At 37.2% G+C, this 17982-nt stretch overlaps 2 protein-coding genes and 1 non-coding gene across 3 annotated transcripts; 2 read left to right on the forward strand and 1 right to left on the reverse strand.

Moving 5' to 3' along the window:
- Positions 1–1507: 1507 nt before the first annotated feature.
- Positions 1508–3418, reverse strand: LOC145580967 (uncharacterized). The gene has a single exon (XM_081638046.1). It carries the CDS (start codon positions 3416–3418, stop codon positions 1508–1510), a length of 1911 nt encoding a protein of 636 aa, XP_081494172.1.
- Positions 3419–10018: 6600 nt separating this feature from the next.
- LOC145583690 (small nucleolar RNA R71) lies at positions 10019–10125 on the forward strand. The gene has a single exon (XR_014100289.1). It is a non-coding gene; the product is annotated as a small nucleolar RNA R71 (small nucleolar RNA).
- Positions 10126–13427: 3302 nt separating this feature from the next.
- Positions 13428–14804, forward strand: LOC145580968 (uncharacterized). The gene is made up of 2 exons (XM_081638047.1): positions 13428–14156; positions 14646–14804. The coding sequence occupies exons 1-2, from the start codon at positions 13428–13430 to the stop codon at positions 14802–14804; spliced, it is 888 nt and encodes a 295-aa protein (XP_081494173.1).
- The last annotated feature ends 3178 nt before the right edge of the window (positions 14805–17982 follow it).

Raw genomic sequence — 17982 nt, forward strand, 5'->3', positions numbered from 1 at the left:
CTGGTACATGTGATCCAACCACTGACCAATTTTGTTTTAAAATCTCTCCAACACTTATCACAAGTGCGTAGGACCTTTTTTTTCTTGTCTTTATCTTCTTCGATTTGAAACTCTCTCTACAAAAAAATTAAAAAAAAAAAAAGTTAGTAAATAATTTCATCATATTCAAATAAATTGTTTTCATCATATTCAAACAATGTCAAAATGATCATATAATAGTATAACATTTAACATTTAATAGTGAATATTACCTTAACATCTTCCCACAAAGTGTCTTTTATTCCTTGTGGAACTTGATTCCAATCTTTATACAATATAGACACTTTTGCACGGCTTATTTCACCAAGATGAGTTTTGTATGCTTTTGCCCACTTTCCAATGGGTCGACACAATTCATCCCATTCAAGCACTCTAGGAACCCCGGGCATGGATTTCAGGCCCTTTAAAGGACATCTTGGCTTCTTTTTCTTCTTTTGAGAGTCGGTTGTTTGTTGCTCTGATTGTGATTGATTGTGTGGCTCATCTTCCTCACCTTGCGAAGACATGGAACGATTATGCATATCCTCATCCTCCATTATTACTTACCTGAAAAAAAAAGACATAAATAAATTAAGACATCGATTTGTATCATTTATAAATTATAAACGTGTACACATAACAATAATAAGCAATTTATGCAATTAGTAACACATTGGAAAAAAATAATCACAGAATTCATACCTACTTCATTCTTCTCTTTTGCGACATAAAATCCTTCATTATGATCTTTACGTTTCAACGTTGTGTCAAAATCATCGACTATTGGAGGGATGCTCCAAACGGAAGGTGGTGACTTATTAAATTGCTCATCATATTCTTCCTCGTCCACCACATCTTCAATGCCAAGTATCCTTCTTTTTCCTTCTAAAACAACTGATCATTTACAATCAGTTGGGTCAGCCATGTAAAAAACTTGTTTTTCTTGTGAAGCTAATATAAATGGATCAGCTAGATGCCCTCGTCGACCAAGATTTACAAGGGTCAAGTTCCCTTGTTCATCTTTTTTTACACCACGGCTACTATCAGCCCACTTGCACCGAAATATAGGAATCTTGAAATCAACATAATCCAGCTCTATTATTTCTTCAATGATTCCATAATAAAATTTCTTCTTATCCACAAGTGTTTTATCATGTGCACTAACATACTCAGATGACAAACCTATTACTTTAACACCATTATTTTGCATTGTTGACTTGTCATCTTGTTGGTTGGTGTAAAAAGAATACCCATTGATGTCGTATCCCTCATATGACATGACTTGACATTTAGCACCATATGCCAACCATCTCAATGTGTCAGATATATCGTTAGGTGTGGTGTACAGTTGGGATATCACTCGTTCCTTGAACCATGTAACGAATGAACAATTATGCTCCTTTATCAGCTGAAGATCACTATTGGAAGGATATTTATTTTTAAGAAAAAGCATGTGCTCGTCCAAGTAAGGATGAACCTCACTAAGATTTTACAACACAAAAAGCTCGGCCTTATTTTTCATTTCAAAGCCCATGGATATCCTTTTCCTGCCAATAGTACCTTGACCTCCAAGCCTCCCATCGTGTCGATACTTTGGCAACCCAATTTTCTTTGAACGTGCAAGATATTGAGCAACCCATGCTGCCACTTCCTCAACAATTGTTCGTTGTACAATACTAGCTTCAGGTTTGGCCAGACTCATGACTTTTCCCTTTAAGTCACCCATATCTCGTTCAAAAGGATACATGTATCTCATACACACTGGTCCACAAAGTCTAATTTCACGTAAAAGATGAATAACCAAATGAGGCATCACGTCAAAAAAAGATGGGGGAAAATACATTTCAAATTGACACATTGTCTCAAGTATATCTGCTTGCAAGTCATCTAAAATACTTGGATTTATGACCTTGCTACAGATAGTGTTAAAAAAGACACATAATCTTGTAATCGTATACCTCACTTGAGGTGGAAAAATTCCTCGAATGGCAACTGGTAATAATTGTTGCATCAAGACATGACAATCATGAGATTTCACGCCACCCAATTTCAAGTCAGACATTGACACAAGTCTACGAAAATTAGAAGAATATCCAGCTGGGACCTTTAAACCATGCAATGACTCATAGAAGCTAGTTTTTTCCTTTTTAGACAAGGTAAAGCAAGCTGGGGGAAGATACCAGCGTTTTCCTCGAGATTTGGATGCCAACTCTGAACGACCCATAGCAGCCAAGTCTTTTCTTACTTTAACTCCATCCTTTGTCTTTCCTGGAATATTTAATAAATTTCCCACAATGGCATCACAGACATTTTTCTCAATATGCATTACATCTAGACAATGTCTAACTTCCAAATGTCTCCAATATGGAAGAGACCATAGCTCAGACTTCTTCTTGTAACCCCTAGTTGATTTTCTTTTGTAAGGCTTACCAAACTCATTCTCAATGTCTTTGACCTGCTGATAAACCTCACTTGCACGTAAAGGGCCACGGGCTTCTCTCAACTCCACTTTTCCATTAAAAGCATCCTTATTGAATAGAAAAGAGTGGTCTTTAGGAAGATGTCTGCGATTATCCATGTATACATGCTTGCCACAATTGTCTAGGCGTAATGCCTCCAAATCATCTTCGCAAATGGGGCAAGGAGTTGTTCCCTTCACAGTGTACCCCGACAAATTCCCATAAGCTGGGAAGTCATTTATCGTACAAAAAATCATGGCACGTAAAGTGAAATTGGTTTTACTATATGCATCAAACATTTGGACACCTTCATTCCACAACAATTTCAAATCTTCAATGAGAGGCGCTAGATAAACATCAATGTCATTTCCAAGTTGTTTAGGCACAGATATTAGAAGGGACAACATAATGTATCTAGACTTCATGCATAACCAAGGAGGCAAATTGTAGATAGTTAGAAGAATCGGCCAAGTTCTATATTGGGTACTTAGTGTCCCAAATGGGTTCATTCCATCTGTACTAAGACCAAGCCTAAGATTTCGATCTTCTTGACCAAAGTCCTTGAACTTTCGATCAATGTTCCTCCATTGCGGGGAATCAGCTGGATGCCTAATTAACCCATCTTTCTTCCTCCCATCAGCATGCCACCTCAATAATTTTGCAGTTTTTTCATCTAAGAAGAGTCGCCTAAATCTCAGTATAATTGGAAGATACCATAATACCTTAGCCGGAGACCCTTTCTTACACAACTCACCAGTATCATTCATCTTGTAACGAGAAACTCCACACCTTAGACACTCATGCAAATCAGCGTACTCATTTCGATACAACACACAGTCATTGGGACAAGCATGTATCTTCACATACTCCATACCCAAAGGGCACATAAGTTTCTTGGCCTCGTAAGTGGAGTTTGGAAGTTCATTCTCTTCGGGAAACATTTCTACTAAGGCTTCCAACTACTGTGTAAAACCCTTGTCGATCCAACAATTGCTCGCCTTTTAAGTTGAATAACTTCATAATAGCACCAAGTTTAGTGAATTTTGTACAACCAGGATATAACGGGGTTTCTGCAAGGACAAAGAATAATCTTTGATTTATTCTTTGTTTGGTGTTTTAAGGCAACATTGCTAAACTCTTCAATTCCTCGTAAAAGACTTGTAGAATTTCGTTTACCATACATCCAACTTCGATACATTTTCAACCACTGAATAACAAAATTAATTTTAAGATAATGTGTATATTTTCTAACATATATAGCTCCTTAACCATAAACAAGAATATAAGGCATCAAACATTTTCATTCAAATTTTATCTCATGTAAATGCAATGACATGACCCAACAAGGTCCTTATCAATCCAACCTAACCCATTCTTGAATGTCCTATATCACTAATAACTACTTGTAATGTTTGGTTCTAAAGAAAATCCGGCAGCATTTCCCTATAGTTCTCCGAGCACACAATGTAGATAATCGGCTATCTACATATGTACCCAGAGAACAATCCGGAAATAGTGAGCCATGATCTTCTTAGACCCAAAAACAGTTCAAGTAGTTATCACCTAAATGAGATAGAACATTCAAGAACAGTCCCAAACCGGGGACTATTCAAGACTTACTCCTAATGAGTAAGCCCTGAACGGGTATCTAAGCCAATGATGCAAGTATTATTGCAATTCCAATCAATTATATCACAATTTAAAATCTCATACAATTCACAATCATTATACCAACCATAAAAAATAAGTTAATACAAAGAATGGTTCAGATATATATACCACAAGTGAAGACAATCTCGTATGTGTACTACCGCCTTAATCGTTTGTCCACAACCAGAACCTCGAGCAACTTGTGGAATTCACTTCCGCATAATTAAGAATCTGCCATATAAAATTACATATATTAAACCAACAATATTCAATCATACTATAAAATATTTTCTAATTAATTCTATCTACAAATAAAATTACATATATTAAACCAACAATATTCAATCATACTATAAAATATTTTCTAATTAATTCTATCTACAAATAAAATTACATATATTAAACCAACAATATTCAATCATACTATAAAATATTTTCTAATTAATTCTATCTACAAATAAAATTACATATATTAAACCAACAATATTCAATCATACTGTAAAAAATTTTCTAATTAATTCTATCTACAAATAAAATTACATATATTAACCCAATTTTCTGTGAACATTTTTTTTTTTTTTTTTGAGAAAATGAAAATATTGACATAAATAGAAGCAATCTTACCTTAGGTAAAATTGACTTCACAAATTCAACAATGTCGAGCCTAAATGCAGTTGATTTGGGCGAACACTGGTCGAACTGCTACACTAATCGAACTTCAATTATAAAGGCTGTAATTTGCTCGTCCATCCTCGGATTTTTGGGGGGCGAAATTAATCAAGTAATTCACTCAAAAATTTAATTATAAAGGCAGTAATTCACTCAACGAATTCCTGGGGTTTTAATTCGATTTTTTTGCTCAAAATTACTCGAATTAATGCTCAAATTTGCTCGTATTTGCCCATAATTGAATTTGCTCGAATTCCTGGGGTTTCTTAGGGTTTTTTTGTTGTTTTGCTTGAAATTGGGGGTTTCTAAACCTGAATTTTTTCCGATTATGGGTGTTGTCAACATTGCGGTTTGGTTGTTGAATTTGTGGGGGTTTTTTTGGTTGAATTTATGGGGGGTTTTGGGTCGAATTTCTGGGGTTTTTGGGTCGATTTTCTGGGGTTTTTGGGTCGATTTTTTGGGGGTTTTTAGGTCGAAATTCCTTGAATTTCAGGGTGATTTTTGCTCGAATTTCTTGGGGTGTATGGGTCGAATTTCTGGGGTTTTTTTGCTCGAATTTCTAGGGTTTTTTTGCTCGAAATTCTGGGTGTTTAGCTGTAGGAAATCGCTGTTCTTGGAAGATAGGAGTAGCAACTGTTTTTTTGTTTTAGTAAAAGGGAGGCAGCTAGCAAGTGGAATCCGAAATAACGTAAATGCAAAAGACTGATTTGCGTCACTCAACTAATAAAATGTGACGCAAATAGCTCAAAGTTTAATGCTGCACATTACTTATTTGCGTCGCTTATTAATTAAAGGAGTGACGCATTTTAATTCTATCACTCATTTGCGTCACTGGTCACTAAATGAGCAACGCAAATAACAGAAAGCTAAAATGTATCTGACTTTTGCATTGCTTCTTGGTTAATGTGCGACGCAAATCACTTTTAAGGATGCTAAAAAAAACATTTGCTTCGTTCTTTTGTATGAGCGACGCAAATAAGGCGACACAAATGTACGTTTTTCTACTACTGCCACTTGTTTGTGGATGGTAAGCTAATGACACCTTGTGCCTCACACCATACTTTTCAAGGATAGCTTGGAAGGATTTCTTTGCAAAATGCGAACCTCCATCACTAATGACAACACGTGGCACCCCGAACCTTGGGAAAATCACTCTTTTAAAAAGCTTGACCACCACCTTAGCATCATTAGTAGGAGATGCAACCGCTTCTACCCACTTTGACACATAATCGACGGCCACAAGAATGAATTTATTCCCAAAAGAGGTCGGGAAAGGCCCTATAAAATCTATGCCCCATACATCGAAAATCTCCAACTCAAGAATGTTGTTCAAGGGCATTTCACTTCTTGAAATATTGTCAGTTCTTTGACACCGGTCACAAGCTTTCACTACACCCCACACATCTTTGAACATTGTAAGCTAATAAAAACCACATTGCAAGATTTTCGCCAAAGTTTTGTTAGCACTCATATGCCCTCCACAAGGTGAGGAGTAGCACATTGTGATAACATCTTCAATTTCATCATCTGGGACACACCTTCTAAAAAGGACATCAACACCTTGTTTGAAGAGCAAGGGGTCGTCCTTAATGTGTATTGGCGAATATCATGAAAAAACTTCCTTTTTTGTTGATAGGAGAGGTCGGGAGGAAGAATAGAGAAAGACAAATAGTTTGCAATATCCGCAAACCATGGTGCTGGTGCTTGAAAAATAGAAAATAGTTGATCATCTGAAAATGAGTCATCGATTAACAAGTTATCAAGATCACCTACAAAGATAGGCAACCGTGAAAGATGATCGGCCACAATATTTTTAGCACCCTTCTTGTTTCTAATCTCAATGTCATAGTCTTGTAAGAGCAAGACCCATCGTATCAATCTTGGCTTTGGTTCCTTTTTGGACAAGAGCTACTTCAAGATTGAGTGGTCGGTAAAGACTATGACTTTAGATCCCAATAAGTAGGACCTAAACTTCTCAATTGCATGAACAATGGCTAGAAACTCCTTTTCCGTGGTTGTGTAATTTGTTTGTGCTTCATCCAATGTTTTGCTAGTGTAGTAGATAGCATGGAGCTTCTTGTCCTTCCTTTGTCCAAGAACGGACCCAACGAAAAAATCCGAAACATCACACATGAGCTCAAAAGGAAACTCCCAATTAGGGGGTTGAATGATAAGAGCCGAAATCAAGGCCTCATTCAACCTATCAAATGCTAGCAAACAATCATTACTAAACACAAAAAGGGCATCCTTTACCAACAATTGATTGAGCATCTTTGCGATTTTTGAAAAATCCTTTATGAAACGGCGGTAAAAACTCGCGTGTCCAAGAAAGCTCCTTATCCCCTTCACATTTGTAGGGGGTGGGAAGCGCTCAATTACCTCAATTTTGGCACGATCAACTTCAATGCCCCTACTAGAAATAACATGACCAAGAACAATGCCCTCCTCCCCCATGAAATGACATTTTTCCCAATTCAAAACTAAGTTCACCTCTTGACATCTTTTTAACACTTTAATCAAATTCGAAAGACAAATGTCAAAAGATAAACCAAAAACAGAAAAGTCATACATGAATACTTCAATTGATGATTCAAACATGTTGGAAAAGATAGACATCATACACCTTTGAAATGTGGAAGGTGCATTACAAACTCCAAATGGCATCCTTCGATAAGCAAAGGTGTCAAATGGGCATGTGAATATAGTCTTTTCTTAGTCCTCGGGTTGGATTGGAATTTGGAAGAATCCTGAATATCCATCAAAGAAGAAATAATGACTATGCGATGCTAGTCTTTCCAATATTTGATCAATGAAGGGGAGTGGGAAGTGGTCTTTTCGAGTGGATTTATTCAACTTTGGATAATCAATGCACATCCTCTACCCGGTGACCGACATCGTAGAAATGGTCTCACCCTTGTCATTTTTTATGATGGTCATGCCTCCTTTTTTAGGCATAACTTGAACCGGGCTAACCCACTTACTATCAGAGAGAGGGTAGATTACGCCCGTTTCAAGAAGTTTTAAAACTTCTTGTTTCACTACTTCCTTCATGTTTAGATTGAGCCTCCTTTGGTGCTCAATTGAGGAAGCATGATCATCATCCAGTAGAATCCCTTATGCATGCATATGGTGGGACATATCCCCTTAATTTCATCAATTTTGTACCCAATGACATCTCTATACTCCCTTAAAACAACTAGGAGTTTCTCAAGAGAGATATCATCGAGGTTAGCATTGACAATAACGGAATAACTCTCACTATCAAGAAAAGCATATTTAAGTAGAGGGGGAAGGGGTTTAAGTTCAACCTTAAAAGGAGGCGTAGTCCTCTCCTCTTTTACTTCCACGTTAAGCACTTCAAATCTCATTTCATTGTGGACTAAAGGTTGGTAGAGTAAGAGATCATACCCATTTGCTTCTTCACCCTCCTCAACTAAGCTTCCCGTTAGGATAGCTTGTAAAGGATCTCCTTCAAACAATCTTTCTTGAAACTCTTCTAAGTCCCTTTCCAATGTGTCGATTCTATGAACCTCATCAATCAATGGCTTTTTCAAAGTTTGTGAGAATGAAAATGAAATTTTCTCATCTCCAACATTCAATGTCAATTTTCCTTCTTTCATATCGATCACCACACCCGCGGTGTTCAAAAATGGTTTCCCCAAAATGAGGGGTACCCTTGTATCTTCTTCCATTTCTATTACCACAAAATCACATGGCACAAATACTATTCTAACTTGAACCGGTATATCCTCAAGAATTCCCAAAGGTAGCCTAACAGTGCGGTCGGCCAATTGTAAGGACATTCTTGTTGACTTCAAGTCTCCAACATTCAAACTCTTAGCAATAGAATAGGGCATCAAGCTCGCACTTTCCCCAAGATCACACAAAGCATCCATAGCTTTCAAATCTCCAATTTTCATGGGTATTGCATAGCTACCGGGATCACCAAGCTTTTGAGAAAGCTTGTTTTGAATGATTGCACTCACCTCCTTAGGAAGGGAGATGGTTGCACTCTCTTCAAGCCTACTCTTGTTGGATAGAAGATCCTTCAAAAATTTCGCATAGGTAGGCACTTGTTACATAGCATGAAGAAAGCAGATATTCACTTGAAGTTCTCTCATGACTTCAAGAAATTTTGAAAACTTCTCATTCAACTTCTTCTCTACAATTCTATGAGAAAATGAAATGGGGGGCTTGTATACTCTCATTGGGGGCTTATCTATTCTTTCCTCATCTCCCTCATTTTTCTTTGTGGCTCCCTCATCACTCTTTTGTTGCTTTTTTCTCTCAACATCAACTAATTTATTCTCAAAATCATCCCCACCTCTCACCACAACTCCCTCGTCTCTCTTTTGTGGCTCCTCTTCACTCATAAACGGCCCCTCATAACCTCTCCCCGATCTCAAAGTAATAGCCTTGGCTTGCTCCTTTGGGTTCACAACCGTTGAGCTTAGGAAGTGACCACGAGGATTGAAGGATGAACTTCCAACTTGTTACGCAATTTGAGCCAATTAATTCTCAATTATCTTGTTGTGTGCTTGGAGTTGTTGGATGTTTGCCGTCATATCCGCATTGTTTCTTACTTGTTATGTCATGAAATTTTCAAGCACGGATTCAAGGCTAGTCTTTTGAGGAGGTGGAGGAGGAGGAGTGGGTTGGTTATATTGTTGTCTTTGTTGGTTTTGATCCCTTTGGTTAGGGTGACGGTATGGAGCTTGTTGGTTTTGAGGATGGGGTTGGTTGTATTGGTTTTGAGGGGAGCCTTGGTTTTGTTGCTTCCATCCCGTGTTTTGTTGTGGTTTCCAACTTTGATTGTAGGGTTGGGAGTATTGCTCATTTCCTTGCCCAATGGCCGCCGCTTGTTCTTGGTTTGTTGAGTTGCAATAGGAGGACAAGTGATCATTTCCTCCACAAGTCTCACAAGATATGACTTGTGAAAAAGATCTTGGAGGGGTAAGGGTGGCTTAATCTATCTTGTAAGCTAGCATATCAACTTTTGATGCAATAAAATCTATTGCACTAAGATCGTGGATTCCGCCCTTCTTTGCTGAGGTTGCCTTCGATCACCTCCATATGCGTAGTGCTTTGCCACTTCTTCAATCATTTTGTATGCATCATCCACCGATAACTTTTTAAGGCTACCACCGGCCCCAGAATCAAGGTTGGCCCTTGAAATAGGAGTAATACCTTCATAGAATCTTTGAATAATGATCCATGATGTGAAACCATGGTGTGGGCATTTCCTTGTGTAATCCTTGAAATGCTCCCAAGCTTCACTTAACGTTTCACCGATCTCTTGATTGAAATTGGTGATCTTTCTTCTTATTTCGGCGATCTTTTCCAGGGGACAATACTTTCCAAGTAAAGCTCTAGTGATTTCATCCCAAGTGCTCAATGATCCCTCATCAACCGTTCTCAACCAATGTTTTGCTTTGTCACGGAGGGAGAATTGAAACATGTGCATACAGATGAACTATTCCGTAATGTTGTTTTGCTTAATGGTTATGCACAACTCGAGAAAGTTGTCCAGATGAGCAAAAGGACACTCATGAGAACTACCTCCGAATTGATCACTTTGAATCATACGGATGAGTTGAGGTGAAAGCTCGAAATTATTTGCATTCATGGTGGGGAGACGTATACCACTCCATAGTTGGAATGCGTTGGGGTGGTCATAGTCTCGTAGCAAAGGTTGAGGAGGAGGATGATCGTTATCTCCCATGTTATCTTCTTCATTGATTCCAAGAACCTCTTCCAAGTAGGAATCCGAATAGACAATGGAGAATTCGGGTGTGCCTTGCAAGAGTCTCCTTACGTTCCTCAAGGTCTTGTTCAACTCCAAATCAACGGGAATAAGCGGTGATTGTTTACTCTTTCGTGTCATGCAAAGTCAAACAACGCTAAGAAAAACGTTAGCAATGACTATCACAAGTTAAAAACACAATTAAGCAAAAATAAATAAGAAAAACTATGATACAAATACACACACTTAGTCTCATTCAACAATAATACATTCAATGTGACTTTGCCTTCCCGGCAACGGCGCCAAAATTTGATGGGCCGTCGTCGAGCCTACCAAAGATAAAGTCCTATCTTGGTCTCACTAGCTAATAGCAAGGGTAAGAAAGGGTCGAACCTAAGAGAGGTGTTGAATCAACCACCGAGATACTATCGTTTAAATAATCCAAATGAAGTCGAAATTGGGTTGGTTTAAGTAACTTCTACTAGTTCAATCAACTAACACTAAGAGGATATTAACAATAATTAGAGGATTCTAAGGCTCGGGTTATACCACTCAAGTTCATCACAAATCACAATTAGCATGTAACAATCAAGGTAAACTAAGGGGATAATATAGGAGAAGTCATCTAAAGCACCCAACTAGTCTCTCAAGCTAGAGGGATTACTTGAATCATAAATACAACCTACTCTCGTGGTCACAAAGCATAAAACAAGTATTAAAGCATAATCACTATGACAAAAACATTCCCTTGACTGGAAATTCCTATTCTCGTGGCATTTCAAGTCAATTAAGCATAAGGGAGCTAACTCAAAGTTCATCTCTCGATTCTTCGTTGAGAAAGCTTGGATAATAGTTCTAGCAATGGCCATATACAAGAACTAAGCAATTAAACCACTTAAGCTCAACTAATTAACACCCAATAATTACCAAGTTAGCACATGCAACAAGTAATTAGTGACTACATTAAGGGTTTTATCCAAACCCTAGAAAATTAGACTACTCACAACCCATGGAGATTAAAGCAATTAAGAATTTCAAGCAACTCATGAACAAGATTCAAACTAAAGATTAAGCTAAATAACAATCTAAGCATATAATGATTAAGCAAATAATTAACAATTAACGCAATTAAAATGGAAGAGAAGAGTAAGAAATGTTACTAGAACCTTCAACTTTGAACAAAAATGGAGGAACTTTATCTTCTACAATGATAAAATTGAGATTTCCAAGCTAATAATTAAGATCTAACTAATGATTTGAGAGTTTTGATGTTTCTAGGATTTCAAACTAAGAGGAGAGCTCTAAAAACTTGGATGCCTTTACAAATGAGCTAAAGGGGGTATTTATATGACCCCCAAATAAAAAGGACGGAGAAAACAAGAGTCGGGCTCGTCTGCAGGTTTGCACGGACGTGCCAGGCTTGGCACAGACATGTAGCCTAAGCTTCACGGACGTACCACCTTATGCACGGCCGTGCAGAGCAAGACAGACAGTTACATCAGCTTCTGTTTTGGCCGGGGAATCTTGCACGGACGTGCAGGCTTGTGCATGGCCGTGCTTGGGGTCTTGCACGGACATGCTGAACTCTTGCACGGCCGTGCATGCTCTAAAACACTTGGAGAGAAGGTTCTGATCTTACTAGAACACTCCTGCACAGACGTGCAGGACATGGCACGGCCGTGCAGGGTCTCTTAGGCCCTTTTCTTCACCTTTTCTTCGGTTTTGCTCGTTTGTCTTGACTTCTATCCTTGGTTTAACATACATATGCTTCAAATGATTGTCATTGGACCTAAAAACTCAACAAAAACAATAACAACCCGTGAAGCATAGGATACACAAAATTTGCATAGAGTAAAAGTGAACCAAAACATCATTTTATCAAGTAAACAAGGTTCAAAATCACCCTAAAATCATATTGAATAACAAGTTATTAGTGGTACAGGCCACTTATACAACGAATTTTGTGAGCATTATACTGGGATACGTCTGCTAAGGAGTGGACTGAACGAGTTTTGGACAGATTTCAGGTTGGTCGTTTGGCATTTGTTTTCCCAGCTGCGGGAGAGTGATTTTGCTAACGCTTATTGCTTCTGAACATCAGAAGTCCTACATCATTTGAGGCACTGAGAACTGTGAATGGTCATTTGTGTACGGCTTTCCAAGAAGCAGCTCTAAAGTTAGGCTTGCTGGAGGAAGATGATCTGCCAACTCTATGCTTGGCTGAAGCATGTGAAGTGCAGATGCCAGATGCACTGCGCCGTCTTTTTGCAACTCCTCTTGTTTTTGGTCAGCCAAGTGATCCTCCTTCTTTATGGTCTAAGTTCTACTCATCTCTGTCAGAAGATTTTAGCCACAAATTTCCGGAAGATAAAGTAAAAGTTCGAGTGTTCACTGCAAGATCAATCGAAAAGCATCTAGAAGCACTGGGTAAGTCGCTTTTAGACTTTGGATTAGATGCCTTGAATGCTGAATCTAATGATGAATTCAGACGCACAAAGGATATTATTGATGCTTTAGATGCACTATTCCCCAAGAATGTATTGATTGCCGAGGGCAATTAAACTCAGCTCAAAATAGTGCATTTGATGCTGTTATGCAGCATGTCATTGAAAACAAACCTGGTGCTTTCTTTATAGATGGCCCTGGTGGTACAGGAAAAACATTTCTATATAACGCTCTATATGCTGAAATTCGACTAATGAAAAAGATTGTCTTGCCTACTGCTACATCAGGATAGCAGCCGCGAACATCCCATCTGGTTGTACTACTCATTCGATGTTTAAGATTCCAATTGACTCCGAAGCCTCGCTAGCATGTGCTGTTCCAAAGCAAGGTAGCTTAGCTGCATTGCTTAGGGAAACAACATTATTACCTGGGACGAAGCTTTGATGGCAAAAAAGGAAAATATTGAATCTTTAGATTTGTTGCTTCAAGATTTGTGCAAGAACACGCTCTTGTTTGGTGGGAAGATTGTAGTTTTTGAAGGAGATTTTAGGCAGGTGCTGCCAATTGTGCCACGAAAAACACAGCGTGAGGCAGTTGAGACAAGCATTGTAACCTCATACTTATGGTCAAAACTTAAAAAGTTTCAGCTCACTGAAAATATCAGGGCTAGAGAAGATCCTCATTATTCTTCTTATTTGTTGTCCTTGGGAAATGGGGAGTTGCAGCAAACAGAAATTGGTTATGTTCAGTTGCCGCCAGATATTATAAGGCCCCTTGCTATTGATGGTGATCCTATAAAGGAGCTTATAGAAAGCACTTTCCCAGAGATTGGGATAGGTCCTTTTACCACCGAAATATTCACTGAGCGTGCTATTCTTACACCAATGAATGACGATGTAGATTCCATAAATACATTTCTAATTAACCATTTCCCAGGTGATCCTGTTGTGTACAAGAGCTTTGATTGTGTACTGGATGACATGTGTACTGTTTATCCTACAGAATTTATTAATAAATTGTGCCCTGGGGGAATGAGTCCCCATGAAATGGTTTTGAAGGAAAATTGTCCTGTGATTTTGCTAAGGAACATACTCCCATCATGTGGTTTGTGCAATTGTACGAGGCTCATTTGCAAGAGGTTCTTTCCAAATGTCATTGAGTGTGAGATAGCTGTGGGTCATTATAAAAGACATACTCATTTTATACAGAGTGAACTTGAGGCCTTCAAGTTCAGCAGAATATCCTTTTAAATTCGAGAGGAAACAGTTTCCTTTAAAGCTAAGTTTTGCAATGATGATCAACAAATTGCAAGGCCAAACACTCAGCCAAGTAAGTGTTCATCTTCCACGGCCTTGTTTTTCTCATGGACAACTATATGTTGCCTTATCACGGGCAAAGAAGGCAAGCAAAATATATGTTCACACTGTGGTTCCTCCAGCACCGTATTCTTATAATTACACTAATAATGTTGTTTCATATGATGTACTGCATTCAGCTGGTATAATCACCGGTAACTAATTGCTATGTGGATGTATGGTTTTTCAGGAATTCATCTGGCATAGTGCTTTGTTAGTTTGATATCCTTTTGGCAAACTCTAAACAATACAAGCAGTTATAAAGATTATTTTGTATGTAATATTGCAACTGTTATTTTTAATCAGCAACTTCCTTTCTCTGGTTATGCTGATGGAGTGTTTGTAGCTCAAAAGAAATATCAACAACAGCTTCAAAGAAACAAAAAGGTTTATCTGGGAAGTTTCAGCGGTATTGGAAGTTTAGGCGCCGATCTTCTGGTGAGGGGACTTAGGTTGAGGATGTAAAATCATGTGATGCAGGAAGTCTTCAGATAAATAAACCAGGATCTTATATTAATGAGGCAAATTACAGCCTTATGATATAAAATCAGATGGCTATGACAAAAAAATGTAATGTGCGTTGAGGAACCTTGGCCAATCTATGCTGGAAAATATTCAGGTATTGCTCAAAATTGAACCTACTGACTTTCTTATTTTGTTCTCTTCAATGATCAGATTTAGGTGTTTGCTTTCAAATAAAATAGCTATAATTGTTTTCACATTTTTAAAAATGAACCATGACTACATGAGAATTGAGAACCATGCTTTATTGTGTATATGTAAAACAAGAGTGAAACAAATTGATTGTTTATCTGAAATCCTCTGAAATTAGCATGAACTATGTACCCCATTAATGATAGACTCTAGGGCATTCTACCCCCCCACCCCTGTAACTAATTTGTTCCCCCCTCCCCTGGGTTCCTCTCTTTCAACACCAAGCTGATGCAATGTAGTCCCATGGCATTGATTGTTTAGCTATGACTTTTATCTTAATTTATGCGTGCTTGTGGGGCTACGATGAATTTATCTGAGTTTCTATCATTGGCAGAGATGTGAGTTTATATCCCTGCTTAGAAACCTCTGGCCTTTTGGTGGTCCATTGTTGGGTCTAAAGATTTTAAACCAAACTTCAATTTACAGTTATCAAGTTCTCAAAGATCACTGACTACATTCATACATAGTAAATTTAGTCAACTACCTGCTGATGAAATTTCAAATTAAAACACTCTCAAATGTAACTGCTCTTCCTGTAAAACTAATTGAATGCATCTAAAATGATACGATGATATATTAAAAACTGTAATTTGAGACTTGCATTTGCAGATATGTATATAGATTAGCACCCAACTCATCAATACTTACACAATCTTTCAATCTATATGCGCCTTAGCATATTTTCAGATTAAATTGATATTATGCCCCACAAAACGTCATCATTGTCCTTGCCATGCTTACATGTTTAAGCCGATTTAAATACATTGATGAGTTCCCTTTGCACAATTATGTATTTTTTTACATTGTGGGTCTATAATATCTAAATTGGACTACAGTTCTATTCATGCAAAAAAGTAGCACCACAAAATCCACCAAAATTGATGACAGCATATTATTAGCCAAATACTGACATTAACTCCAAAATAATATATTTCATAAAAAGTTCACCTTTCATTTCCTCCTCAAACTCAAAGATCTAAAGCTTCCACTGTTCACAAATCAAAAATAAAAATAGGATATTGAGCAAAAGTAATAGTAGATTTATTATAATTTTCTAACAAGGTCAAAGCAGTTACTAGACAAGTAAAAAGATGTTTATGATGAGAGTAAGCCTTAAGCATAGTCCTCCACCTTCTAACATTTAGGACCATGATGGTCAATACGATATTGTAATTAACTATAAACATACAACTATGAATACTTTATTTAGGACTATGGTCAATATGGAATTCTTCTAAGATAAACTTTTGAATTAAATTAGCATTAAATAAAGCTTTCAAGAAGATTATGCTCACAATATCTGTGTTCTAATAAAAATAATGATATCATCCAACTACATGCGGACATTGAGATAACATATATGTTCACATTATAACCTTTTTTTTTTTTTTTTTTTTTGACAACACATTATAAACCCTAGACACTATAGTTTAAAATCTTTCACCTAATCTCATTCACCGTATGTATACATTAGAAACCAATCAAATGACCATAAAGCACACATTTTATATTTCCTATCAATCTAGTAATCACTAATCACGGACATAATATTTCCTGGCTAATTTCACAAAATTGGGGGAGGCACCCGCATTGGGCGCACCAACAACTAGTTGCATATAAAGGTGAGAGAAAATAAAGAATTACACAACTTGATTATTAATTCATTCCTCACACACTAAACTCCAATACGGTAAAAGTGAAGATATAAATAGCAAATTAAACAAGTAATAGATTAGAAAAACAATACAAAAGTAATCTTGTCTACTAAATTATCGAGATTAATCCTATTCAAAAAAAAAAAAAAAAAAAAAAAAAAAAAAAAAAAAAATTATCGAGACTAATCACATCACTTAAAATATGCTACTATGCCTACTAACATTTAAATTCAACAACCTCCCTTATTCAAACTAATACACACACCAATGCTTCAAACACCCAATATTACCATGGATACAATCTACTGCTTCCACATGAACACGGACGTATTACTTCAACACACCCGTTTAGAAGAGTCTGCTCTCTTCTTCTTCTTCTTCTTCAACATTCATTCGGAGCCAACACAAATAGGCAAACAAAGAGGAAGGCACTCCGGAGAGCAAGCTAATAGAACACGGGTCTTACCGTCTGCAACGATACCCCGAGCTACTGCCGGCACAAAAAAGGTGGTCAATATGAAGACGGAGAAGACAAGTAGAAGTGCCATAGCATAACTGTTATTCTTCATCATCTATGCTAGAAATTATTGTGTATACTCAGGTGTAATGTGCTCCCAACTAATTCAAAGTTAGTTTTTGCTCTTCATTTGATGATTAAATGAATAACAATCATCAAAAAGAGAACAAAATACTTATGGGTGTACGATACAAACGGATGTATATAACAATCTCTCCATCTATGCCGCTCACCAATATTATTATTTTTTTTTTTTTTTTGGATTGATCGAAATTCCCTATTATGTAACCTTTAAAGTCAATGCCTTCCTGCGTCCACATGTGACTAACATGGATGTATATATGATTTTGCAACCATATCATTGACTTTCTATTATTTGACTAGGAGCTAATTTTGGAGATTAGGACATGATGTATTATATATTGCTATTTATTGAATTAGCCTAGATGTGCAATCTTCAATATAGTATATTTATATTTTTAAATTTTAATGATACAAGATATTAATGATATATCTCATACTCAATTTGTTTTCAAAAATTCGACTTGCTTATTGTAAACAATTGTTACTCGTATTTTTCAAGATACAAAATACGTGTAAGAAAAAGTGAAACAATTAAGAGAGGAACTGAGTGGTAAAAAGTTGTAAAGGTGTAAGAGAAATATAAATAGTATTGGGCATTGGGGTAGCCGGGGTTGATATGTAAGTAAAATTAACAGCAACCACAATGGATAACTCACAAACCTCCCCACACCAC

Source organism: Chenopodium album, chromosome 15, assembly GCF_948465745.1.
Source record: "Chenopodium album chromosome 15, dcCheAlbu1.1, whole genome shotgun sequence".
Classification (NCBI taxonomy): Eukaryota; Viridiplantae; Streptophyta; class Magnoliopsida; order Caryophyllales; family Amaranthaceae; genus Chenopodium; species Chenopodium album.